The sequence below is a fragment of the Hakea prostrata genome, chromosome 8 (assembly GCF_041222555.1).
Source record: "Hakea prostrata isolate BN-2017 chromosome 8, UWA_Hpros_2, whole genome shotgun sequence".
Lineage (NCBI taxonomy): Eukaryota > Viridiplantae > Streptophyta > Magnoliopsida > Proteales > Proteaceae > Hakea > Hakea prostrata.
In genome coordinates, this window is record NC_142607.1 from 37,842,752 (window position 1) to 37,869,390 (window position 26,639).

Below are 26,639 nucleotides of genomic sequence, written 5' to 3' on the forward strand. Positions count from 1 at the left end.
TATTCTTCCCCCCAAATTTGTTAGGAATACCTTATCAATATACTCAATAGAAAACCCCAAAAAACGAATCCATACTACAAGTTTCCTAACCTCCGCTTCATCATGGTTAAAGTCCGGTTCCCACCTTCTGATGGATGGGTAATGATCACCAATGTTCCATGGTCCTTCTGTAAGTACCTTCCTGTAGTCATTCTTAGATCTGAACTTGATGATGAAATAACCATTACCAATGTCGATTAAGTCCATTGATCCCACTGGCTTGCAGAGATAATGTAGGCGTTTATAGAGGAACATGTATCCTACAGATTTCCCTACAAGTTTAAGAATAATAGATTGCTTCCAGGAAGCATGCAACCTCTGTTTTTCATTCTTAGATAAAAAAAATTATAGGGCAATACCTATCTTCTTCTTCAGAGAAAATTTCTTTTGTCTCTTCATTGTCTGTTTCTCAATCAGAATCAACATCTAGTGCAAATCCGTCCTAATCAAAGCCTCCTCCTCCATCTCTTCATCTGTCTACTCATGGGAATGACTCAATTTTATCACTGTATCCACAAAAGATTGCCGAGATTTTGTGATGGATTGTACTTCTACAGTGATCGATCTTTCTCTTTTAATTTTATTGTTGCTCCAGTGCAATTGATCCAGTTCTTCGATCGAAATCTCCTTCGTTAGGTTTCTTTCTGTCATTCTTGCAGCCATCTAGCTAGGTTTCAGTGAACAAAGAGTCGGAGTCAAACCCACAACTTAATAAAATAAAAAATTTAGCTTTCTTAATAGGACAAATTTGTCCATCTATTTATGTTGAATACATTTGGTAAATCAAAAATATCCTTGTTCTTTTTTACTCATACTATACTATTGTATATATATATATATATATTATAAAAGTACAAATGTAACAAATCTTTAATTGGATAAAATAATCATATTTTCATTGTTTTAGATAATTTTTATTTATCCATCTCTAATATTAACCTTACATTTAATATTAGAGATAAAATAATCATATTTAACATTTCGCGCGGTTTGCTTGGAAAAAGATAGCTTGAAATTTCTTGCAGTTCTGCATCAGTAACCAGAGGAATTGAATAGAGAGAGAAAACAGAAGAAACGATGGAATTGAATGGTGGTGTTTCTGTTGATCCTTCTCCTTCGATGATCGCCATCCAAGTGAAATTCAAGAAGGAAACTATCCGTCTCTCCGTCAACCCTGAATCCACCATTAAAGACTTGAAATCTCTTCTTCCAAGAGGACAAAACCTCATCTGCAAAGGCAGGCACCACCTTCTCTTCCTATCAGTGCTTACCTCTGCTTGTTATCTTCTTCTGTCAATTTCTCAAACCCTATTGTTGTCCTTGCTGCTACGCCAGGGAAGCTTCTGGTGGACACAATGACGTTGAAGGATTCAGAACTTAGTAATGGATCGAAGCTCATGCTGATTCCTTCTGAGGGTTTACACCAAGGGGTAATTCTTCTTTATTGCATAAATTTTTGCAGATTTTGATTATGTTTCTTTCAGTCTTTTATATTTCGTGCCTAATTTGGAACGATAATCCAGAACTAGTAAATTGTTTACGTTTCTTTCGATTAAAGGGTGGGCCTATCACTAAAGAAGCTTCTTCAGATCGGTTCGTCCTGGCTCCAACAAGAAAAGATGAGGACGGGTATGATAAGGATAGGATGTTGGCACCGAAGACAGTCGTTGAAAGCACCCAAATAAAACGCTGGAAACACTCAGGAGTTGTTGCTTTGGCAAAATGTTGTTTGGAGGTATATGCATTTCCTTGGTCTGTCTCTGATTTTTCTTCTGTTAGGAGATTATTCTTTTATGATCTTTATTGGTTGGCTTGTTTTTTTTTTTTTTTTTTTTTTTTTTTTTTTTTCCGGGAAGATAGGCCCCCGGGTATAACCCGAATGAATGGTATCGTCATATTAATCGGGTTACACCCGATCCTATCATGATGAAACGTAATCGGGTCCTGGCTGAATGGGGCTCCACATTACGGTTAGTCGGGAAGGATGCCGATCTTCTATAACCGAAAGCGTAACGTACGCCACAGATATAGCAATCATCCTTGTTATAGAAGGTCAACTCGACAGCTGATTGAATGGGACTAACGACAAGGGAGCATGATCCGAGGAGAAACATCAGCCCTTGTCTGGCTAACTTACCAAATACATAAAAGGTAACACCCACACTATAAATGCACAGATCTACCCCTCCGGTAAGCAACGAATACACTTTGGGCATAATCTTGTGTAGCTTTTGCACGAGACCTCATTCAGTTCATCATCTAACTTTGCCATCGGAGGCGGCTGCCCGGCACACAAGCCGGCCCGCATCTAACCTTTCTTGCAGGACTCATCGTCCCGGATACGAGAGGAGGCTCGCCGGATCCGGAGCATAACCGATCCGCATCGGTTTGGCGCCGTCTGTGGGAACGACAACATCTTCAAGTCATGGTAAGACGAACTAATGGACGTTCCCGACAAGAAAGTACGGGGGATGATCGAGTAATTCCCGAAGAAACGATTAATCCGTCGGTTCACGAAGAACAAGAGATACTCCCGGACAACATGGTTCTGGACGATCCAATTGAAGAAGGGACATCACGAGGACCCCGGGACCAGGCCATTATGGCAGATATGGACGAACTGCGTAAAGGCATGCTCGAAATGCAAGGGGTATTACGTGGTTTAGTACATCAAATTGGGGTCGAACAAGGACCAAGGCGTAACACCCAGTCGGGAAGGCTAATGAGAGCCTTCAGGACGGTGAGAGGAGCCCGACATCCAAGGCGCATCCCGAGAACAAAAATAACTCGGGAGCAAAGGGAAATACAACCTGATCGAAGCAAGCGCCAAACCACGCCTAATGGGACAAGGATCAGTGCTTTAGAACGCATTTCGTTGCCGCCTAAAACAGGGTCCTTGCCCCCCGGTATAGTCGGGAACAGTCGATGAGATCGTGGAGAAGGAGGAAGAAGGAGAAAGCCAACCCCAACCTTCAAGATCGAGAATTTCGACCTCTCGGGCACCATCCCAAAGGAAGGAAACTACAAACCTTCGCTCAAAAAAGGAACGTGTCGAATCCGATGAGGAGGGTACAAGGCAGAACCGGCTGCGAAGGCGAGTGGCCGAGGTCGAGCGAAAACTAGAAGATCGGGATCATGACGAGGATCTTGATGTAGTAGATCGGGAGCCATTCTCAGACGAAATCATGAACATGCCTCTGCCAAGGAATTTTATCATGCCAACCTTCACCCCTTTTGAAGGGAAAACAAATCCAAAAGAGCACATCAGCTACTTTAAATCAGTGATGACGGTGCTAGGTCGGGAGGATGAATTGCTCTGCAGAACCTTTCCAGCATCACTTAAGGGCCCGGCTATAAAATGGTTTAGTAGTCTACGTCCGGCATCAATAAATAATTTCCGGGAGTTGGCCCAAAAATTCATAGCTCGGTTCCGAAGCGCAATCGGGAGTAAAAAGACGTCTGACAGTCTCTTTGGCATACGACAAGGCCGAAATGAGTCCATTCGGGATTATCTGAAAAGATTTGATGAAGTTGCCATCGAGATCGAGGAGCTTGATGACCAAGTAGCATACAGTGCGCTTTGGAGTGGCATTACTCACCAAAGGCTTCTGGAGGTCTTGCTTACAGACAAGCCAAGAACGTACGGCATGCTATTACGCAGGTGCCAAAAGCAAGCCAATGTCTATGAGGTGATAGACGCCCGGGTTAAAGCAGATCGGGACAGGAGATCAGACCGGGACAGAAGATCCGATCGTGAGGAAAAACCATCCCCAAGTGACAAGCACCAAAGGCCAAAAAGTAACTGGAAGCGTGAACAAGTAAACTATACTCCTTTAAACTCGAAGCCATCAGAGATTCTGATGAATATCCGGGATAAAAAGGAGTTGAAATGGCCCGGGAAGATACGTGCACCTCCAGAGGATCGGGATATGACAAAATATTGCCGATTTCACCAAGATTACGGGCACCATACGGATGCTTGTCGGAATTTGAAGTTTGAAATAGAGAAATTGATTCAACAAGGAAAGTTGGGTCAATATGTGAGGCAGTCGGGGAAGAGCCAAGCATATTCACCGGCGCCAAAGAAAAGAGGTCGATCCCCAAGTCCAAAAGAGCTTGACAAAAAAGCGGACAAAGGGAAAGAGAAGGTCGATCGGGAGGAAACACCCGTGTACGTCATAATGGGGGGACCAACTGTGGAGTCGATCAGAAAGGCAAAACAAAAGGCTCGGTTCGTGGGGGCTGTACATTTGCCTAAGAAAAGGCAAAATCCAGTATGTCCCGAGCCTATAACCTTTACGGACGCTGACCTTGATGGTGTCATGTCACCGCATGATGACGCAATCATCATCAAAGTCAAAATAGCCAACCGGGAGGTTCACCGAGTTCTGGTGGACACGGGATCCTCTGTCGACCTCATCTCGTATGATGCCTTCAGAAGATTAAAGTTGGCTGATGATTTGTTAACACCATCATCAACGCCACTGTATGGTTTCGCGGGATCATCCACAATGGCAGAAGGAACTATCCATCTGGATCTTAAAGTAGGAGTGTCACCCCGAGACACTTTGGTTCGGGTAAACTTCATGGTGGTCCGGGAACTGTCGGCGTATAACGTCATTCTGGGACGACCAACATTGAACGCACTTGAAGCAGTAGTGTCCCCCAGGCATATGAAGTTAAAGTTCCCGACCGAATCCGGAGTCGGGGAATGCTGCTCAGATCAATCGGCTTCCCGACAATGTTATACAAACTATCTGAAGGAAAAGCGTAAGCCAGAAAGTTCGGGAACGGCCATGAACGTCGAGGTTCGGGATGACCGCGATGAAGAAAGCATGCAGCGGGCGGAACCCGTCGAAAAGCTGGAAAGGATCCAACTTAGTCAATCCTTTCCTGACCGAGGAACGTTCATTGGCTCAGAGCAGCCAGATGATTTCAAGAAGGAACTTACCCGGTTCTTGTGTGATAATGCGGATATCTTCGCATGGTCGGCAAATGATATGCCCGGGATAGACAGACGAGTAGCAGAGCACAAACTCTGGATACAGAAAGATGCTACCCCGGTCATCCAAAGACGAAGAAATTTTGCGATTGAAAAGCACGAGGCAATCAGGGTAGAAGTAGAAAAATTGGAGAGGTCGGGTTTCATAGAACCAATCGAATGCCCGACCTGGCTTGCCAATGTAGTTATGGTGAAAAAAGCAAATGGGAAATGGAGAATGTGTACCGATTATACTGACTTGAACAAAGCCTGCCCTAAGGATTGCTATCCTCTCCCGAGGATTGATCTTCTGATCGATGCCACTGCAGGTCATGAGGTCCTTAGCTTCATGGACGCATACTCGGGATATAACCAGATCTTAATGAGTCGGGAGGACGAGAAACACACTTCCTTTATGACTGACCGGGAGAGTTATTACTACCGAGTAATGCCGTTCGGGTTAAAAAATGCAGGGGCAACTTATCAGAGAGCTGTCAATAGGATTTTTCAAAGACAGATCGGGCGGAACATGGAGGTATATGTGGACGACATGCTTGTAAAAAGTTTGGTTCGGGCAGGACATTTGGCTGACTTGGAAGAGACATTCGATGTTCTTAGGACATACCGAATGCGCCTGAACCCTGAAAAATGCGCCTTCGGGGTTTCCTCGGGAAAGTTTCTTGGGTTCATGGTTTCCCAAAGAGGGATCGAGGCTAATCCAGAAAAGATTCAAGCATTGATCAACATGACACCACCAGTTACTATAAAAGAAATCCAGTGTTTAACCGGGAGGGTGGCCGCTTTAAATCGGTTCATATCCCGGGCTGGGGAAAAGTGTAACACCTTCTTCAAAGCCTTGAAGACCACGTCGAGTTCGGGAACAGTTGCTTGGACACCAGAGTGTCAACAGGCCTTCGATCATCTTGTAACATACCTCGGGACAACACCAGTTTTGGCCCGACCTCTGTCTGGAGAAGCTCTTACGGTTTATCTGGCAATCTCGCCAACGGCGGTCAGTGCAGTTTTGGTTCGGGGTGATACCGTTCAGAACCCAATCTACTATGTGAGCCATGTGCTTATAGATGCTGAAAAACGGTACCCGGACATTGATAAGCAAGCGTTGGCACTTCTCGTGGCATCACGAAAACTAAGGCCCTACTTCCAGTCGCACCCGATAATAGTCCCGACTAACTTCCCGTTAAAGAAAATACTTCAAAGGCCAGATGTAGCAGGGAGGATGGTCGGGTGGTCCGTGGAACTTAGCGAGTACCAGATTGAGTTCAGGCCGAGGACGGCCATAAAAGCCCAGGTGTTGGCCGACTTTATTGTCGAAAGCACTATACCACAGAAAAATGACCAAATGCCAACAGATGGAAAATCCGAGTTGTGGATTCTACATGTTGATGGTTCGAGCAGTATTTCAGGATCGGGAGCAGGATTGACTCTCTGTAGTCCCGAGAACTTCACCATCAGCTATGCAATAAGATTCAAATTCCCAGCCTCAAACAATGAGGCAGAGTATGAGGCTGTCATAGCAGGCTTGCGAGTGGCCCGAGCCCTCAGGGTTCGGGAGCTGGAAGTGAGAAGTGATTCTCAATTGGTTGTCAACCAAATCAGGGGGGAGTATGAAGCTAAGGATGAAAGAATGGCTAAATACTTGGTCAAGGTTGGACAGTTTCAAACCTTCTTTGAGCGGGTAACATACCGACAGATACCAAGAAAGGAAAATGAAAATGCAGATGAACTCTCCCGACTGTCAATGGCAAGTTACAAAAACTTGGACTCGGCGGTTTACATTGAAGAATTAAATAGCCCGAGTATCCAAGAACTGGAAACCTTTGAGATCAGCAAGGAATCAGACTGGACCACACCTCTGATTTCGTATATTCGGGATGACATTCTCCCGACTGATCCGAAAGAAGCAAAGAAAGTTCGGAATCAAGCTGCTCGGTTCACCATGGTCGGGGAACACCTATATAGGAGGTCCTTCACGAATCCCCTCTTAAGATGTGTTGGGCCATCCCGAGCGAGTTACGCCCTTGCTGAAATCCACGAAGGCATATGTGGTGCACATATGGGCGGGAAGGCATTAGCACAAAAAGTATTAAGATCGGGAATATTCTGGCCTACAATACAAAAAGAAGCGATTGAATATGTCCGTAAGTGCGAACGATGCCAGAAACACGCTAATGTCCCAAAGTTACCAGCGGTCCCCATGATATCCGTCTCCAACCCGACCCCATTTGCGATGTGGGGAATGGACCTCGTCGGGAAACTACCGAAAGCTCCCAAGAATCGGGAGTACATGGTGGTTGCAATAGATTACTTCACAAAGTGGGTCGAAGCTGAGCCGTTATCTTCCATCACGGAGAAACAGATGGAAAAGTTTTTTCAAGAGAAGATAATATACAGGTTCGGGATACCCCGGATACTAGTAACGGACAACGGCAAACAATTTGAAGGTGCCGGGTTCAAAGCCTTTTGTATGAGGTACCATATAGAACATCGATTCGCTTCGGTTGCCTACCCACAGAGCAATGGGCAAGTTGAGGTCACCAACAGGACACTTCTTGATGGGATCAAAAAGAGGTTGGAAGATAATCGGGCAATGTGGGTCGAGGAACTCCCGAGTGTCCTCTGGTCATACAGAACTACGGTGCGAACCCCAACTGGCGAAACCCCTTTTTGTTTAGCTTATGGGACTGAGGCCCTAGCTCCCGTGGAAGTATTGGCTGGATCATTGCGTTATGATACGTTTAATGAACAACAAAATGATCAAGGGCTCAGGGAGAATTTAGATCTTTTGCAAGAATCCCGGACAAAAGCACAACAGAAAAATCTATTGTATCAAAGGAGAGCGGCACAACACTACAACTCTCGGGTTAACAACCGAAGATATAGATCGGGGGATCTGGTTTTAAGACGAACAGGGGCTTCAGACCCAAGAAATCAAGGAAAGTTAGCTCCAACATGGGAAGGACCTTACCTGGTGGAAAAAGAAACAAGGCCGGGATCATACCGACTAAAGAGAATAGAAGACGGAAGCCCGATTGATCGCTCATGGCATTCCACAAATTTGAAGAAGTTTTACCAATAAAGACATCGGGTCAATTCCGTTTGTGACTTCACATTTTACCAGATCAAATCTTTCTAAAGAAGATACAATAAATTCGGGTTCATTCCTGCTTGATCAACTCTGGTTGAAAAAACATGCATCTTTTCTCAAAGATACCATTCACTCGGGAGATTCCCGTTTGATTAATTACTCCTTTCTTAAGGAAAAATTGCATCTTTTCTCAAAGATACCATTCATTCGGGGTGATTCCCGTTTGACTAATTATTCCTTTCTTAAGGAAGATTGCATCTTTTCTCAAAGATACCATTCACTCGGGTGATTCCCGTTTGATTAATTATTCCTTTCGTAAGGAAAATTGCATCTTTTCTCAAAGATACCATTCACTCGGGTGATTCCCGTTTGATTAATTACTCCTTTAAGGAAATTGCATCTTTTCTCAAAGATACCATTCACTCGGGTGATTCCCGTTTGATTAATTACTCCTTTCTTAAGGAAGATTGCATCTTTTCTCAAAGATACCATTCACTCGGGTGATTCCCGTTTGATTAATTACTCCTTTCTTAAGGAAAATTGCATCTTTTCTCAAAGATACCATTCATTCGGGTGATTCCCGTTTGATTAATTATTCCTTTCTTAAGGAAGATTGCATCTTTTCTCAAAGATACCATTCACTCGGGTGATTCCCGTTTGATTAATTATTCCTTTCTAAGGAAGATTGCATCTTTTCTCAAAGATACCATTCACCGGGTGATTCCCGTTTGATTAATTACTCCTTAAGGAAAATTGCATCTTTTTTCAAAGATACCATTCACTCGGGTGATTCCCGTTTGATTAATTACTCCTTTCGTAAGGAAAATTGCATCTTTTCTCAAAGATACCATTCACTCGGGTGATTCCCGTTTGATTAATTACTTCTTTCTTAATGGAAATTGCATCTTTTCTTAAAAATACCGTATACTCAGGCTTATCTCGATAATCCCCGGGGGGAAATTGTTTGGTAGCTTATGCAAAAACGGAGAAAAACTTGATTCAGTCATAAAAGGATTACAATATTCAGCATTAAGACTTAATCAATTTTAAGCGAAGGACTCCGGGAAGGTCCTCTACAACAGCTGGTTCGGTCACGCCCTCGAGGGACTCCAACGAGGCCTACAGTATTGGCAGGTGAACCTTGGATCTCCTCCTCGCCCCGTTCATGCTCCTCCGGCAGCTCACTATCTCCTTCCCGAGCTGTTGTTTCTTCATCCTCACCTTCCTCCCTTACTTCGTCTTCAGGAGAGGGTTGGGGAAGAGGATCAATGTAATCCACAACATCAGGAAAAGGGAAATCCTCAATCTCGGGAAGGCCTTCGGGACGAGGGCGTTTGAGTTCATCATAAATCTGAGGGTCCAGCAGCTTCTCCAGCTCTCGGGGGCGAGGAAGGTCGGTTTTCTTGCGAGCCTTCTTAAAGGCAACTCGCATACCTCTCCTAAAGGAGGGAGTAGCAACAGCCGAAAGGAGACTCTTGAACTCGGAGTCGTGAAGTATTCCTCCAAAGCACACCTCGCCTCGAAGCTCCTGTACCCGAGGACTCCAGCTCTTTCAACTTGTCTCTCAGCTGGGCATTCTCATTCTTCTCCACCAATAAAAGGGCTTCAGATGCCTTCAGATCTTCGGACACCTTCCCGACTTTCTCTTCCAAGTCACTGACCTTCCCTTTGTACTTGCTTTTGCTTTTGGAAAGGACATCCCTTTCCTTCTTCAGTTTCGCCGCTTTCTCTTCGGCGTCCTTCAGTTTCTTCTCCGCATCTTCCTTGGCAGTAATAGCAGTGCGGGCCCGAACGTTCGACTCCCCGTGGAGCTGTTCGGCCGGCGCTAATCGCTGGCTTGGTCCCGAGCCTCGCGAAGAGACTCGGAAAAAATGTGCACAGCACCAGCAACATATCTGAAAAAAAATTACCCGGGTAAGAAGATTCATAATAGTGATTCGGGAGAAAAAGGAAGAAAGACAGGTACCTGAATCCTTCATTAAAAAACTCCCTATTCGGGAGGTTGCGCAGATATGTTGCATCAGCATCATTAGTGGCATCATTTAGCCACTGTTCAGCATACTCCGAGTCGCTGAAAACGGAGTTAAAACCAAGGTCACCACCCGAAGAAGAAGGGGCAACCTCCCGAGCCGGTTCGTCAATACGAACCCTTTTTGAGAGACGAGGGACGCCGTCTCCCTTACGCTTCTCAGCTCCCGAGGAAGGAGCCTTCTTCTTTAGACTCTTGTCCGGAGATGGCCTGGGAGGAAGGGCTATCGCCTTGGCGGCCGCAGGAACTTGAGCCGGGACTTTTTTGAGTACTCCCGAAGGAGTCTTGCTTGTAGGCACAGGCTTCCGTCGCTTGGCCTCGTCCATGTTCCCGAGCGCCATGGCCAGAAGATCATCTTCAGAGATGTTTTGACTCACTGAAAGACGAAGAGTACGTATCAGGTCAGCACAACATAGACAACACATAAACAATAAAAAGAGACTTACTCGGGGAGAAACCCCATAGCTGAAGAACTGACTCGTACTCCATGGAATACCCATGGACTGCGAGTTCGTCATCGTCAACCGAGTTTATTATATCGATATAGTCTTCCTCCTCGGGATGAAGGGCGACAGGAATATTCAGACGGTCGATCTTCCCCTTGGAGACTTCTTGGAATTGAGTACGGAAGGGCTCGGGAGAAGGTGGTTTAAAGAAGAGATAAAACTCCCGCCATTTCTTGGTAGTGGACGGGAGGGAATCCTTTAGAATAAAGTTCCCTTGAGAAGGGGAAATTCTTTTGGATAAGAAAAACCAGCCGCGTTGGCTGTGAGGATGAAGGGAATAATAATGGTGGAATAAGCCGAAAGTCGGGAAGACCCCTATTGACTTACAAAAACCGACGTAACCCGATCATAATCCTCCAACTGTTCGGGCTCAAATTGGAAGGACTAAGCTTATAATGCTCAAGCACATCTATGAAAAGATCATGCAACGGGAGGCGCAACCCCCCGATAAAAGCATCATAATATAAGGGATAGAATCCCTCGGGAGGACTATTTACTCTCTGGCTATCAGTCGGGATAATAACCTGATATCCCTCAGGAATACCAAAACTACCCAAAAACCTATCCAGATCCTCGGGAAACAAGGAGCAAAGATAGAATTCAGGTCCCGAGGAGTTCTGGACAAAATTAATGTGCCAGGGAGTTAAGGGTTCGGCTTGAAGAATTTCTAAGGCTGCGGAGTCGAGTTTCTTAACATCAGGTTTACGAGGGATGGCCCCCCGGAAACCGCTAGGACGTTGAAAGGGCGGTCGAGGGGGAGCTTTCGATCTGGATGCGCGGGAGGTGGATGGGACATCAGTCCGAAGAAAGGCTTGGGAAGATACAGCAGGGGGATCTCGGGAAGTGGCCGTAGACTCGGGTCTTAGGGCACTACGAGCGAAGGAGTGGCGAGAATCGAAACAGGAGCGGGGTTCGAATCGAAACTTTGATCGGGACCCTCCCGGGATTCTACACTTGGAATGGTCTCAACCTCGGCCTCTTCCTCTGCTTCTACCCCGGTCTCTACTTCCCCTTCCACTTCATCGGGTGCAAGGGATGGAGTCAAGGCTTGCATCGCCTGCCTCTCTTTGTCCTTACGGAACATCTCTTGAATCTCATCATAGAGTCGGGGATCGTCGTCCTGGGTTGAGCAGCTATTAGATTTGGATTTCTCCTCATCAGAAGATTGCTCGTGGAGTTCTTTCAGGCGATCCCCGGTCAGGTTGTATTTTTTCGTTTGATCGCTATCACCCTCACTGGTATAACCCTCAGCCCGACGACGTCTATCACGATAGATGGGAACGGGAACCTTGTTTTGATACCTAAACCCTCTCAAGCTTACTTTTGGCTTCTTCGGGGCCTTATATCTCCTCGGGGCCATAAGGAAAAAGAAACTTACTGATTAAAAAGCAGGGAAGGCTTGAGAAAGCTTCGGAAGTCAGTCGGGAGCGTCGCTTAGTCGAGAGCGAAGAAAACAGTGAGAAGAAAAGGAAGGCAAAGGCCCCTATTTATACTGCCGGAAGAGGCGTTACACTTCTTGATCAGACGGTTACGACTCTTGACGATCAACGGTTGCAAAGCAAAACGGTTCGCCTCCCCCGAGGCTCTCATTATGAGCCTACGCCTAGCCACCTGACGTGTCAATCCCAGGTTGGGCGAAGTCCTGAGGACAGCCGTTACAAAAAACGGCTGGTCACTTTAGTGCGCAGGCATTCAATGCGCCCACTAAGGGGTATTCCTGGAAATGTCCCGAGGAAAGGGAACTCGTGGAACCTCCCGAGGTACAACTCATTCCAACCACTTAACTATCCCGAACATCGCAAGCAACAATCGGGATAGGGGGCTTATGATACGGAAAGATAGGCACCAAACGGGTATAACCCGAATGAATGGTATCGTCATATTAATCGGGTTACACCCGATCCTATCATGATGAAACGTAATCGGGTCCTAGCTGAATGGGGCTCCACATTACGGTTAGTCGGGAAGGATGCCGATCTTCTATAACCGAAAGCGTAACGTACGCCACAAATATAGCAATCATCCTTGTTATAGAAGGTCAACTCGACAGCTGATTGAATGGGACTAACGACAAGGGAGCATGATCCGAGGAGAAACATCAGCCCTTGTCTGGCTAACTTACCAAATACATAAAAGGTAACACCCACACTATAAATGCACAGATCTACCCCTCCGGTAAGCAACGAATACACTTTGGGCATTATCTTGTGTAACTTTTGCACGAGACCTCATTCAGTTCATCATCTAACTTTGCCATCGGAGGCGGCTGCCCGGCACACAAGCCGGCCCGCATCTAACCTTTCTTGCAGGACTCATCGTCCCGGATACGAGAGGAGGCTCAGTCGGATCCAGAAGCATAACTGATCCGCATCAGTTTGTTCCGAAATTCCTGATTTATTCTTGAACGTTGCGCTAACTCAACACCGCCGATAAAAGTGGTAACTGCTAGGAACATTGAAAGGTTTATTTATATCACTTTCAACCTTGTCGAACAAACGTTTTGATTTCCTCTCGAATTGGTTACTGCTGTGTTTCTATATTTGCCTAGAAGGCACCTAGGAATATTACATCTTGTAGAGGCAAATAAGCTTGTCCACAATAACAAGAGATCTTATCATTTGCAGTTCTACTGGTGCATACAGTAGCTCTTTGTTCGTAAAATATTTCAACCTTTTCTTTTTTTTTTAGTTTGTGGCAATATACTTTTCATCATATGAAGTGGGTTTTGCCGAGTTGACAATTTGCCTTGAAGCAAGCAAGGCGACTGCCTTGGTGACCTCGGATGTCTTGGTCCGCTTGGTGGCACAGTTAGGGGTGGGGGCTTTGTGGTTATTTATATTTTCTTCCTCTTCCTCATGTGTGATTTGAGATAAAGTATAGCTGCATCATATAAAATTATTGAGAATATAGGTTATAGATATTGTTACTATGTAAATGTATCATATAAGACATAAGAGGGTGGCCTTGGTGCAGTTGGAAAGAGCCTTGTACCATGGTCACACCCTTTTTTATTGGTTATTGGGATTTAGACTACTGAGATTGTGTTTCTTGGCATGCTGATATGGAAATTATTACTGGGTACACCAATTTACAGTATTTTGCAGGGCAGTATTGCTAGAGTACAACATAGAAAGTTCTTAGAGTAATTACCTGTATTGTTGCTCAATTGTGCATTTTTTTTAGGGTGTTTTTTTTCTCCTAAAGGACAATGCATGGAGGAATATTTAGTATGCCAGTATTTTTCAACTATAACATAGAAAATTCTTTAGTATATAGATGATTACCTGCTTGGTCATTTTAGGGTGCTTTCTCAAGGCCAATTCATGTGCTGCAAGTAAATATGTGGACATAGTGAAATATATGTATGATTGTCTATTGAAAATTGTAAGAATGGTGGGAGTACTCCAAAAAAGGAAGTATAAGAATGGTTTTGGTGGGGGGGGGGACAAGTTGGTGAATTCCCAATTTTAGTTAGACTACATCAAGGATCAGTTTTAAGCCCATACTTATTTCCACTCATAACGGATAAACTAACCAAAGATATTCAAGATGAAATTCCTTGGTGTATGCTTTTTGCTAATGATATTGTTTTGATAGATGAAACACAAATAGGGATTAATGCCAAGTTAGAATCATGGAGAACAATTTTAGAATCAAAAGGTTTTAAGGTAAGTAAAACGAAGATGAAATACGTAGTGTGTAACTTTGGTTATGATAGGGCGGATGATGAGGTAGTGAAATTTGATGAGAAAGAGATTTTGCAAAGTCATAATTTTAGGTACCTTGGCTAAACCATGAATAAAAATAGATGGTATAGAGGATGATGTTTCCCGGAGAATTAAAATAGGGTGGGCAAAGTGGAGAGCTGCGTCTTGGATCTTATTCGATCTACGTATTCCTTTAGAACTCTTAGAAATTCTATAGGACCGGCATGCAACTATGGTGTAGAGTGTTGGGCTGTTAAGAAGCATTATATAGATAAACACAATGTAGAAAAAGTAAGAATGTTAAGATGGATTGACAATCTAGGAAGAATAAGATAAGGAATGATCGTATTACTAGGAGTAGCTTTGATAAATGATAAGCTAGGAAAAAGTCCTTTCAGGTGGCACATTCAATGAAGGTTTGTAAATGCCCCTATACAGAGAAGCGATTTAATCCATATTGAAAGAATAAGAAGGGCTAGGGGCAGACCTAAGATAACCTTAAGAGAAGTGGTGAGAAAGGATATGCATAGCTTAGACCTTATATCTAGTATAGCCTCAAACAGAGTTGATTGGAAGGCAAGAAACCATGTAGCCTTGGAACAAGGCTTCTTGTTGTATTATTATATAAGTTTATTGCAGCTCATATTGATTCGTTCATTGCTTCATTTCTAATGAATATGTTCGTATAATTTTCCCTGCTTTCTTTTATGTTATTTTGCATTTATATGGCTTATATGTTGATTTTAGCATGGCAACTGTGCTTTGATTGTGGTGTTTTCCTCAATTCTGTCAAATCTTATTCCTTTTCTTTAATAACTGGATTCGGTAGACTATACCTGATGAAGTGTGGGCTTGTGGACCTTCTGTAAGAATGTTGGATCTCAGCTACAATTCTATTGATGAAATATTTTGGTGTTTTCCTCAATTCTGTCAAATCTTATTCCTTTTCTTTAATAACTGGATTCGGTAGACTATACCTGATGATGTGTGGGCTTCTGGACCTTCTATAAGAATGTTGGATCTCAGCGACACTTCTATCAATGAAATATCAGTTAAAATTGGCGAATTGAGGTCTATACAGGTGACTTTTCTGTGAGTTCTCAATTTCTAATTTGACTCATATATTTGCAGCCTTAAAACACTTCTGACTGCAATTGTGATTCTTTGCCATTTGGGCTCTTAACCATTCATGTAGAGACTGTTCTTGAATGCAAATGATATTTCAGACGATTGCATTAGCTGGAAAGGCATTACATCTCTGAAGTCTTTGGCAGTTCTGTCTCTCAACCAAAATTGGTAAGTGGTTCCCCTTTTCTATGGTATTTCTTGATCTATATCATAGGCAGAACAAGTTCAGACAACTAATATTGATTTGTTGAGAAATTCAGTTAATGCAAGTGTATTATCTGAATAGGATCTATCCTAGTTGTCAATATCTGAAATGCATCAGTGATGCAGTAGCCTTGGCTAGGCCTAAACCAGAATTCTGGTCTAGAAAAGGCTGGAAACAGTAACATTAGTATTTCTTTACTTTTAAGTATTATAATTATTTTTGGGTAGATTACATAGAATATCTTGTCAGTTGTTTCTTTTTCTCAGCATTAGCCTAGTAGTACAGTTTCCTATTTCAGCTATTGAATACTGAAGTTAGTATAGAAAATCCAGCGTGAGTTGTGAGAGTGATTTTTCCCCTTTGCCATCTCCTTCCTATTCTCTAATTCTCTCTCAATGAAGCCTACCTCAGTGGGCCTTCTCCAGGCTCTGCTTTAATGAGACAATTCAAGTGCATAATGGATGGTTGTATTTGACAAAGCAAAACAACTTCAGGATATCATCTTATGGAGAAATTATTCTCCATAATTCAAGTACACCTCTGAAAGGTCTCAATCGATCAGCAAATCTTGATATCAACTCCACACTCAAAAATCAATCAAAGAACTAGCAGATAGGAATATGATAACTGGATTTAGCTTCTCACTCTCACCTGGGCCTCTCATCCAGTTCCTCAGCTTCATGGAAGAAAATCTGGAACATGTATTGTCTTTGCTAATGGCTATTTCAAATATAACTGGGGAAAAAAAGGCCCCAATAGAAGTCTTAATTTATGTAGGAAATTTAATGTAACTATGGTTCTAATTTCAGATAACTAATAAAGCCAAAATAGAAACAAATCCATAAAGAAACCTATCTAATTATAACAGCTGTAAGAGTCCTCCACATATTTGTAGTTGAGTCTTAATTTGTTTTCACCAGCTACCTGGTTGGGGCTTCTTGATCACTTCAGTTCTAGAAAATATAAACCATTCATGAGAAGCTAGCCGATAATGACATTTCTGCATAAAACTAATCAATAACCCTTTTATCTCCTTAAATAACTGATAGACCTCCTCCCTTTTTTTTTTTCTTTTTTTTTTTTTGGGGTGGGGGATGAATGACTGATTGGCCTCCTTTATTAGCCTTGGAAGTAAATCCACCTGATTTCTGCTGGACAGTACCTCTATATGGGATAGAAATCAAAGGGTTTGAATAAAAAAGAATTTGGACCAGGTGCATAGTGGTAGATTTACATCGCTGCAGGGCTGCAAGTGTTTAGATTGAGATGTTCATGATGGAACCACATAAAATTTATGATGTTGTAGCCATATATTGAAATGGATCAACTAGGAGCCAATTAACCTCAGGACTTCGTGTTGGGAAAACCAGGGTTTATGATGGTTGAATGGAGGCAAGGTGGATCAAGTGTAGGACATGGGGGTGCAGTGGATTAGGTTTCAATGAATTCTAATGGTGAGTTGGGCTGGAAATGTTGAGTATGGTAACCAAAGTTTGCGTGATTTGGTAGGACTTGGATAGAATAGGGTGGGATTTGAATTGCTACATCATTAGACAAAGCAATTTATATTGAATCATTGATCCCATAGCCTTTGTGACTTTTTTTTTATCCTTTTCGGTTAAGCTTTTGTGACTTCACCATCTTAAATTAACTAAACAAGGCTGGGATGGAATTTTGAGGTGCCACATTAGCATTTTTCCACCCCACCTTGGTCCCCACAAATGGATCCTTGATTAATTAACCTAGTTATTTCCTGAAAAGATATTCTTCTTGAGAGCGATTCACACTTTTGAGCCATCAGTATACTACAAGAATTATGTCTCTTGATCTTTAGTTGATAGTATGCCAATATACTTTGCTTATCACCATTTGTTTGAGATCTTTGTGCTCTTCCGGCAAAGTATCAAAGAACATGGAAAATAATAGATTATTCTTTGATACCTTGTTTGGTTACTATGAAGCTTAAGTTGTTGGGCACCATATGATTGTGCATTTCTTGTTATGTTATACATAATTGTGGACTAACATCTGGCATTGTATTATCTCTGCAGTTTAACCAATTTGCCATCTTCATTGGGTGCTTTGACTTCTCTTACGCAACTTCATATTGCTAATAACAAGTTGACAAGCTTGCCAATTGAAATAGAACTTCTTACACAACTTGAATTTTTATTTGCAAGCAACAATAGGTACCATTTTCCTTCATATGTAATTAATTTGTTTTAATTTTCTTTGCGCGCTATTGCTATTTTTGCTCTTAGTGTAGGTTATGTTCTTGACTCATTTAGGCACAGTTAAATTGACACTTGGAATTTTTTCATGTAGAAAGCTTGCATTTCACCAATACCCACAACCCACGGCTTGTAAACTACCTTTTTTTATGTATAAATTGTCATGAGGCGTATGGTTTTACGTTGCATGTTGAAATTGCTTTTTCTCCTGCACTTCATTTGAAAAAAGACTTCAATACAGGACTTGTCTGTTTTATATGTTGTGCTAGTAACAAACATACCATGAGTTTTCACGTTTCACAATGATTTTAGGCATCCTGTGACTCGTAGTGAATCATCCTAGGCTTAAGGTCTAAGTTAAGACTACGAATTGTTCTATTTAAGCTGTCACTGGCAACCATATCTTTTATTTATTTATTTAATGTGACATTATTTGACATTATTTTTTGTGCATTGGAAGCTTAAGCTCTGTGCCTTCAAGTATAGGAAACTGCAGATCTCTAATTGAGGTGATATTATGTTGTTCAAGATTTTGACAGTTTGTAACTTTATTGTTCCTTTTAGTTTCAGGCTCTTGCAGTTGTAAGCTAATTTTTTATATTCCAGAGCAGGTGTAGTCTTACATGTTAGAGGGGTTCTGGTGTACTGCAGATTGATCTTTCTTCGAACCTTCTAGTGGAGCTGCCTGAGACAATTGGAGATTTACACAAACTCAAAGTATGTCTTCCTATTCTCAACTGATTTCTGTTTTTCTTTGTTTTCTTTTCCTTTTGGTCCCTCAAGGGTTCCTATTTCCATCTTAGTGGAAACTATATAGATATAGATAGTGTAAGCCGTTCCTACCTAAATGGCATTTATATCTTGTATAGATTAGCTCTTGCTTTGTGTGTTTTTACTGATGAAGATGATTATGAAATGATGGAAAAGGGATCCATGAGTTCATGCCAGTGCAAGGGTAGGATTAACCATGCTAGTAGAATGATAGTATTAATGATTGCCACATCGAGATATCATTCTACACCAAAAAAGGGCAATCGTGGTGTTGAAGGCTTCTGCACAAGTGTACTACCCCCGCCGGGGGGGGGGGGTGGACGATTTTCCTATACTGCCTTACTCCGACTATTTTTGCTGAGAGACTGTTCTGATGCCTTGATCTCAGGCTACAACTATGGTCCACTAATTGTTGTGCCAAGGCCTGACCCTGAACAATGTATCTGTAAATAGCGTGAAAAACTATAACATTAAACATAATGCAACAACTATAAGCTGAAGACATCTTCGTCTCCAGTCTAGATGGGTTCCATGGTATAAGAATGGCTACTTTATACATGGACAGTTATTCTTTTACTGGTTTTTGATGATGTACACATTTATGCTGCCCTCCTTATCATTTTGCGTTTTTAGGTGAAATGGTATCAAATATGGTTCTGGAGTATGGAGATCATGTGTTCAACCATTGGGATGTCCATGGAAATGGCTTTTTATTCTTGACATGTCTTCTTCCTAGGTGCCATGTGATCTTGGCACATGCAAGGACATGTGATTTTTGCCTCTACCTACAAGGGACTGTTGATACATTTATGCCACCCTTTTCTAACAGTTTTAGCTTTTAGGTGAGATGGTATTGAACAATTTGTCACCTAAATCAATAATGTCTGGACTCCAGATCATTCTCGGGGGAACTGCCTAACCATCAAGATCATTAGGGTAGCAAAATTATTCTCTGGAAAGTTGAAGTAAGTCCCCTAACTGGAAGAGTGGACGGCCAGGGCTCAAGGGATACCCTAGGTTTGCTGCACAGCAGCACTACACAAGGAGCATGGCAGCTTTACTAAGTTTTTTGGGGTCTCAGTACTCGTTAATTTCGGCTGGGTAAGGGCGGTATGGTAATTCTGCCCAGCTTTTATTTATTTGATACAATTAGGATTATTATTAGTAAACCCCATGATGGGATTCTAATATGGGTGCAGTTATAAAACTCTATTCAGCTTTTGATTAGCCTAGTCAGTTCTGGTCTAATTAGAACTTCGATTTTAAAGTTTCTGATTTCAGTTCTTAGTTAGTTAGAAACATAGATCAAGTTCGCATAGGACTTCTATTTTCGTTAGAATTTCGTCTATTGTAGTAAGGCTATGGGTAGCACATCATTGTGGATCATATACCGGTTCATGTAAAAAAAAAAAAATTTAAGCTATTCAGCCCTTTTGATGTGTTTTCTTTGCTGTTCCATCGAGAATAGTATTCTGGCCATGGCAAGGAATCTCCTAAGTTCATGGGTGTGAGTTTCTTTTAAAGACTACCAAGGATCCTCTTGGCTGTGGATTCTAGCTTGTATTCAATCCATTCTGGCTCCTCAACAGCATCATTCAGGGCTCCAGCATCCAAGTGGCAGCCAGCTACCCCCATCCCCTTTTCCTCTTCCACTTTTAATTCTATTTGAAACCCTACTCCATTTGATCTCTTCTCCATTGTCGCAAACCAGAAATCCCATATCTCCCTATTCCACCGTCAAAACCTTACCAAATTACAGCCGCATCCACCTAACCTATATTAGCACTTGATCTGAAGGGCAGTTCTTTCCATCAGGCCTACACCGATCTGATCCTTAAAACAAACAGCCTAACCCTAGAATTTGAAATTCCTTATCTCCCTAATTAACCTTCAGAAATTCCCCACACTTGATGTGCATAACATAGGCACACAACCCTACGTTTGATCCAAGTTTGAGCGCAAGAAAACCCTAGAAGCCTCACCCAAACATTTTAAAGAACCTTAGTTTTGCCCTAAAAGCTGGTTCCATCTACGGATATTGAATATTTGCTCTTACATCTGAAAGGCTAGATCGAAAGTTGATAAACTTATATTTTCCATTCACATTCCAAAATAATGAGATGTCATCTGGTAAACACCTCTAGGCATATCCATCCCAAAAAATAACCTTCTAGGCAGCAATGCAACTCCTCTTTGTGTTTTGCTGAAAATCGGGGACGTAAACAGAAACATCTATGCAGCGAAGGAGTCATTGACAATTATGGCATCCCATACCGTCCCAACAATTGAAAAGGCAAACATACTCTGATCTGTTTGTGTTCCATAAGTTACTGAGAGTTTCTGGTAATCCAACCGTAAACTGCAAAGCAGAAAAGACTGAAGCATGAGAAAGTTTCTGTAAGCCCATAGAAATCCCGTGATGTAAGCCTTATGAGTTATACGGTAGCTAGTAAGTTGATCAAGATGCTCTTTGGCTTTAGATTGGGAGTAGGCCAACTTTTATTATCATTTATTACTGTTGTCAAGCCCAGAGCCATCTCAAAACAAGGAGGCTATAGAGAATCTTTTTTATCATTTTATCTTGAACTTCGTGAAGAATTCCATTCTATTTCTCCATTGTTAAGAACAAAATGTGGGGCTGTGACGCTGTTGGATGATTCATTTGTTCTACAAAGCTTTGTTGATTCTGAAGCTTGTTCCCAAAGGAGCTGAGCTTCTGATGGGCCAATCCAATTTTTATTGACCCTGGAAGAGAAATGAGCTTCGCTCCTCTGGGCTTTTGGTCCTCCTGTGGTTTGTGAGTGCACTTAGCCATAACTCATCAAGCAAGGTCACCAAAGTGGCAGGTGGTAACATATTATCTTATAAAATCGGAGCATGCCTGCCTTCATCTCAGAGTGACCCTTGCTTTTGTCTTACCTTCTATTATATTAGTAAAGCGTGTGGCCTGGTTTTCGAAAGAAAGATGTACTGTGGTGGTCTTTTCTTGTCAGTATCTGGAGCTGAGCTAAGCACTGGCTAAACGAAGAGCTATTAGAATCCAGCTGAGACTCTTTCTTCTTACTTCAGTATGTCAAGATAGAAGAGTAGGAGTTCTTAGTTCCTACTAGCAATCATCTTCAGTATGCTAGTTCCTACTACCTCCTTAATAACGAACCGTAAATCTTATTTAAGGATGTGTATAATGAGAGAAAAACTAGAGAAAGAGAAGTAGAAGGAGAGAGACCTATGGTGAAGGGAGGGGTACCAGCCATGTATGTAGTTTCAGCATGTAGTTTAACTGAATACCACATGTATTAGCATGCATAACCAAGTATGTCCATGCAAATCTGTGGCACTGTGACCCCTACTGTGTTTTCTTCTATTGTCCTGATTTTCAAAGCTGTGTTGCCAATTGGTAAACCTGTTTGGGCTGAAATTGATATTAACAGGGGGACCTTGGGGATACAAATCCACATAATTTTGTTTTCTACTGAGTTGCCGCGTGGAAAGTATTTGGGCTACCAGGGAAGGCTTAAGGTGTAGGTGCTGGCTTCTCTTACTGGAGAAGAGAGATGGAACAATGAAATAGCATAATATAAATCTAGAGAGTACTTTTTAAGTTTGATGGGAGTAGAGACCACCATTTCTAGTGAAAAATTATTTACCATTTCCTAGGGGCATCATGCTAAATTAATGTTTTCAGCCTGCTCACTTGGTTTAATGACTCTCAATCAAATCTTTTTTATCTTCTTTTCGTATCTCATTTTTGTTTCAAGTTCTATGCACAATTCAAAATGTATGACCTTTTGAAAGGAGACATTGATTAGGATCCACTTTCAAGAGTGCTCTTGAGTTGGTAGGATGAATTCCAGCGAGAGAGAAAAAAAAAAAAAAGCCATATTGATTCGTGGTTCATTTCGGAAGCAGTTTTTAATTGCTGGCTTACTAAGTTGTGGGGTCTAGTTTGAAGTCGTGATTACTGGATTTTATATGAAATTAAATTGTTGGGACCTTTTATAAGTCCAGCCTTACTTTGGTTAGTAGTTTCAATTGTTTAGTTTCATCACGATCTTACTATGCCATAATCATAGAAATACTTGGTCTTGATGGGCCTAGAAATGATATGACATGCGAAATATGAAATATATGTTACTTTGCCAAAAAGACCAGAACAAGACCATTGGTTTAAGTGTTGAAATTTCAAAATAATCCAAACATTACACTTTTCCCCTTATGATACCAAGTTCCAAATCTGAAATTAGGGAATGTTGGAAAATTATTGCCAAGATTCAAATTTCTTCAGAATTTGAAAATATTGAGGTTTCGAGACTCATCTAAGCTCGTATGGCAATATTGTGTAGTAGATGTAGTCGAACTTAAAGGAGATATTTCCCTACGTCTTTTCATCTTGGTTTAATATTTTGCTGAATAAGAGACATACACTGTCACTCATTACCAACCTAGGTTCCAATGCCAAATCAACAGTTGCCCCACATTCCTCCTAAAATTTCAGGTGTCGTTTCAGCCATGGTCAAAATGGCCACTAAATCAAATACTAAGACGGGTTAATACTGTACGCATGGCAGGAACTTCCCCAATCATTTTGGTTAAGCACGCAGTTGGGATTTTGGTTAGTCTCTGTGGTTGACTCCAGCCTTTTCTTTTCAGTCTTCGGTTAGTATGGCATTCTTTTGTACAATCTTGTAAAAAGGATTATACCGACGTTTCAACCAGTTGTGTAAGGGAGACGGAGCTTCTCAGTTGTCTTTGGATTCAAGTGTGTTGGCTCTAGTGGATTCAAGGGTGGTGTTGGGAACATAGTTTTCAAGGCATTGCCTAGGTGTCTGGCGCTTTGGTGGTGCTGTGGTGTTGCCTTGTTTTTCTTTCCTCCTTGAATGCCTCACCTAGACACTGTGATATCTATGCTTGGGGATTCAGTAGCATGTCTTTGTTGTGGTGCCCAGCAGAATTCTGTCGTATTTAGATCCATCTGCTGGGTGCAAATCATACTTTGCAGGTCTGTTTATTTGCCTGAGTTGAATATTTAATCAGAGTTTTCTCTTAATCAGATTTGTTTTGACTGACCTCTTTGATTTTCTCTTTTGCTGGTGTTCATTCCATTGCTGCATTTCTGGTTTCATTGATGCTTTCTATACATGTAAATAGTAGAAACTCATTAGTGTGTTTGGTTGCATTCCCAGGATGGTTGGGAAGGAGAAAAGTGAGGAGTTGTTTGGTTGTGCTTACAAAGTGGGGATAGGGATTTGTATCACAAATTTAGCCACATTTTTTGGAGAAACATTTTGTGGCCAATATCATTCCAAAATTATTCTGGAATTGCTGTTATTGGCCCTTGGTATATATTGTTTCAGTTGCTTTTCTCATCCCATCATGAATAAATTATGGGGCAGATGCCAATTGTGTAAACTTGCTAAAGAAGGTAAGGTCCAGGGTCTAATTTCAGTTGAAGCTTTTGAAGCTGTTTGTGGTTGCTTGATGATTGTATGAGAAAATGTGAGGAAAGTCATTTCCTTCAGCTTGATTGTTGCAATGGGAAGGTAAGGGTTGGAACCTCACAAAAAATTTCCTCATTTTTTGTGGGAGATATTTTGTGGGCAGTACCTTCTAAAATCATCCCTTGGATGGGGCTGTTGCTTTCCTCCTGGGAACACGGTCAGATTTCCATAAATTTTGGGACATGGCTAGTCTCTACCCTTGTGGTCTATTTCTAGAAAAGCAAAGATGTAGTACGAGACTTGAGAGAGATAAAAAACTTTACTTCCAATTGGACTTTGTTAAATTTTGTGTGGTCAGATTTCTTACTGAGAATTCTTTATGGATTGTATTATTGAGCGATCTTATACAACTGTATTTTCTTCCATCATGGTTGATAAGGTAAAATAATTATTGCATGCATGGTGTAGACTATGAACCTCAGAAATAATGGGCTCAAAGCTCTCCCTTCTACATTATTCAAGTCATGTACCGAGCTCTCAGCACTTGATCTCCATGACACTGAAATCACAACGGATATTCTTTGCCAGGTAGGAGCTTGATGTCTGTTTAATTTGTTTGAATGCATCATAATATATATATTTTTTCATCCACTTGATTATGAGATCACATTGACTGCAGTTGGAAGGATGGCAAGATTTCGATGAGCGTCGCCGCTCAAGAGATCAGAAGCAATTGGATATGGGAGTTCGGTTCGGTGCTGAATTTGATGAAGGTGCCGATAAGAGCTGAGACCCTTTTTCTATGATTGTTGCCGACCTAGTGAATCAGGCATCATATGATTGCTCCTCATCAACTTGGGACCGGTAGAGGATGCCCGCGAATGTTATCGATGAAGTGAATTGTTGAATTGCATCAAAAGTTGGAGAGCCTACTATGGACTGGAAAACATTCTTCGTCTTGTTCATAACGGTAGGATGGAATTTTTGCCAGGATTTTTTTTGGAGGCAAACTTTTAGGCAGAAGTTTTCATAGAACATTTGAACATGTCTGAATGAAATTTGTTGTTAGTTTTTAGGTTGTGTATTGTATGGTTGTCACAAAATGTGTATAAACAAAAGAAAGAAAATCCTTTGTTTCGTAGTGATTTTGAATTGGTTGTACATTTCATGTCGCCTCGAATAACAACGGTGATGGAAATTCTTTTGACGATCTTGAAGTTCTTTTTGCTAGTGAAAGAAAGTGCATTCAAAGTAGTGTGTAAGAAATCTTTCATGTCTAGAGCGAATCTTAGGTTTACAAACTTAGGTTTCTGATCTTAGGTGTTTTAGGAGGTATAAGACAAAGATGCTCTTTTAAGTTCATATTTGTTTGTTCATGTAGTAAAGGTTCTATCTCCCCTTCTAATGGTAAAAACATCTAGGACTTTTTAGGGAAAAAAAGTGGTTGGATCTGCACCCGCGGTCTCTCATTTCTTTTGGAATTGTTCTCTTACCAAAATAAGAAATCAATATAGCATCTAGTAGTTCCCCCATTAGCTAAAGAAATGTAAGGGTTCACATGTTGTACCATTTTGCACCAAGTTCCTTAGTTTGTTCTCAAACTAGTGGCCCAATTTCCAACTAGAAAACCCCATAGTGGACCGGGGGCTCGACCCAAGCCCATGATCAAGCTTGAAAAACAATCAAGGCGCAAGGGTGATCCTCAAGTTTGGGGGATTCAACCTTGGACCTCAAAACACCAGTGGTGATGTAAAGAAGGCCGATGATCGGGAATTTGTGATCAGACCTCTTGAGCACTTCTCTTGACTATTAGACATATCTCTTCTAGGCATTTGGGACACATGGAGAAGGCTATGAGGAAAGCTGATCAACTCGAGGATCCCCAGGCTCGTACCCAATATGAATATGTTGACTTGACACCACATTTATCTCGGGCAACCCGCCAAATTGTTGGCTACGTGTAACATAGCCTGCCATGTCAAGCCGACACTAACACCTACAAGAGCCAATTGGTTAGAAAGATCAATTCTCATATCTGACATGTCAAGCTTAGAGGAGATTTGTGCTAACTGGACCATCCAAGAACTCCCAACGGTCTGTTTATGCTATAAATAATCCTCATCTGCTTCATTTAATGTGAATAATGATCATTTACTCCCCTAATGCTCTTTAGCAACAAAGCTTAAAGCTCTTAAAACCCTATACTCAAGATAATGCTGTTTCTTAATCTTACTTGCACATTGGAAGCGGCTTCCCGACCACCTAGGTCAACTCACACTCACTCTTTATCTCTTTAAACAGGTTTTAGCTTGAACAACCAAAGCTAAACTATAGTTCACTCGAGGGGTCAAATTTGGACACAACAGTTATGTTTGTTACCCTTTTCTCATTGTCAATCAAAATCGAAGGAGCTATTTAGGTTATACCAGTTTAAAATTGAGAAAAGGCTGTTAGTTTGGAAAACTGACCATCTCTCTTTCACAAAATATGAAATACCA

The 26,639-nt window shown here is 41.8% G+C and overlaps 1 protein-coding gene across 1 annotated transcript; it reads left to right on the forward strand.

Annotated features, from left to right (window-relative positions):
- Positions 1-1,009: 1,009 nt before the first annotated feature.
- LOC149007761 (LRR repeats and ubiquitin-like domain-containing protein At2g30105) lies at positions 1,010-25,462 on the forward strand. Its single transcript, XM_089164714.1, has 10 exons — positions 1,010-1,276; positions 1,375-1,469; positions 1,598-1,774; positions 15,339-15,449; positions 15,564-15,664; positions 17,753-17,890; positions 18,393-18,441; positions 18,584-18,649; positions 24,610-24,729; positions 24,821-25,462. Exons 1-10 carry the CDS (start codon positions 1,117-1,119, stop codon positions 24,929-24,931), a joined length of 1,128 nt encoding a protein of 375 aa, XP_089020840.1. The 5' UTR covers positions 1,010-1,116; the 3' UTR covers positions 24,932-25,462.
- Positions 25,463-26,639: the final 1,177 nt, after the last annotated feature.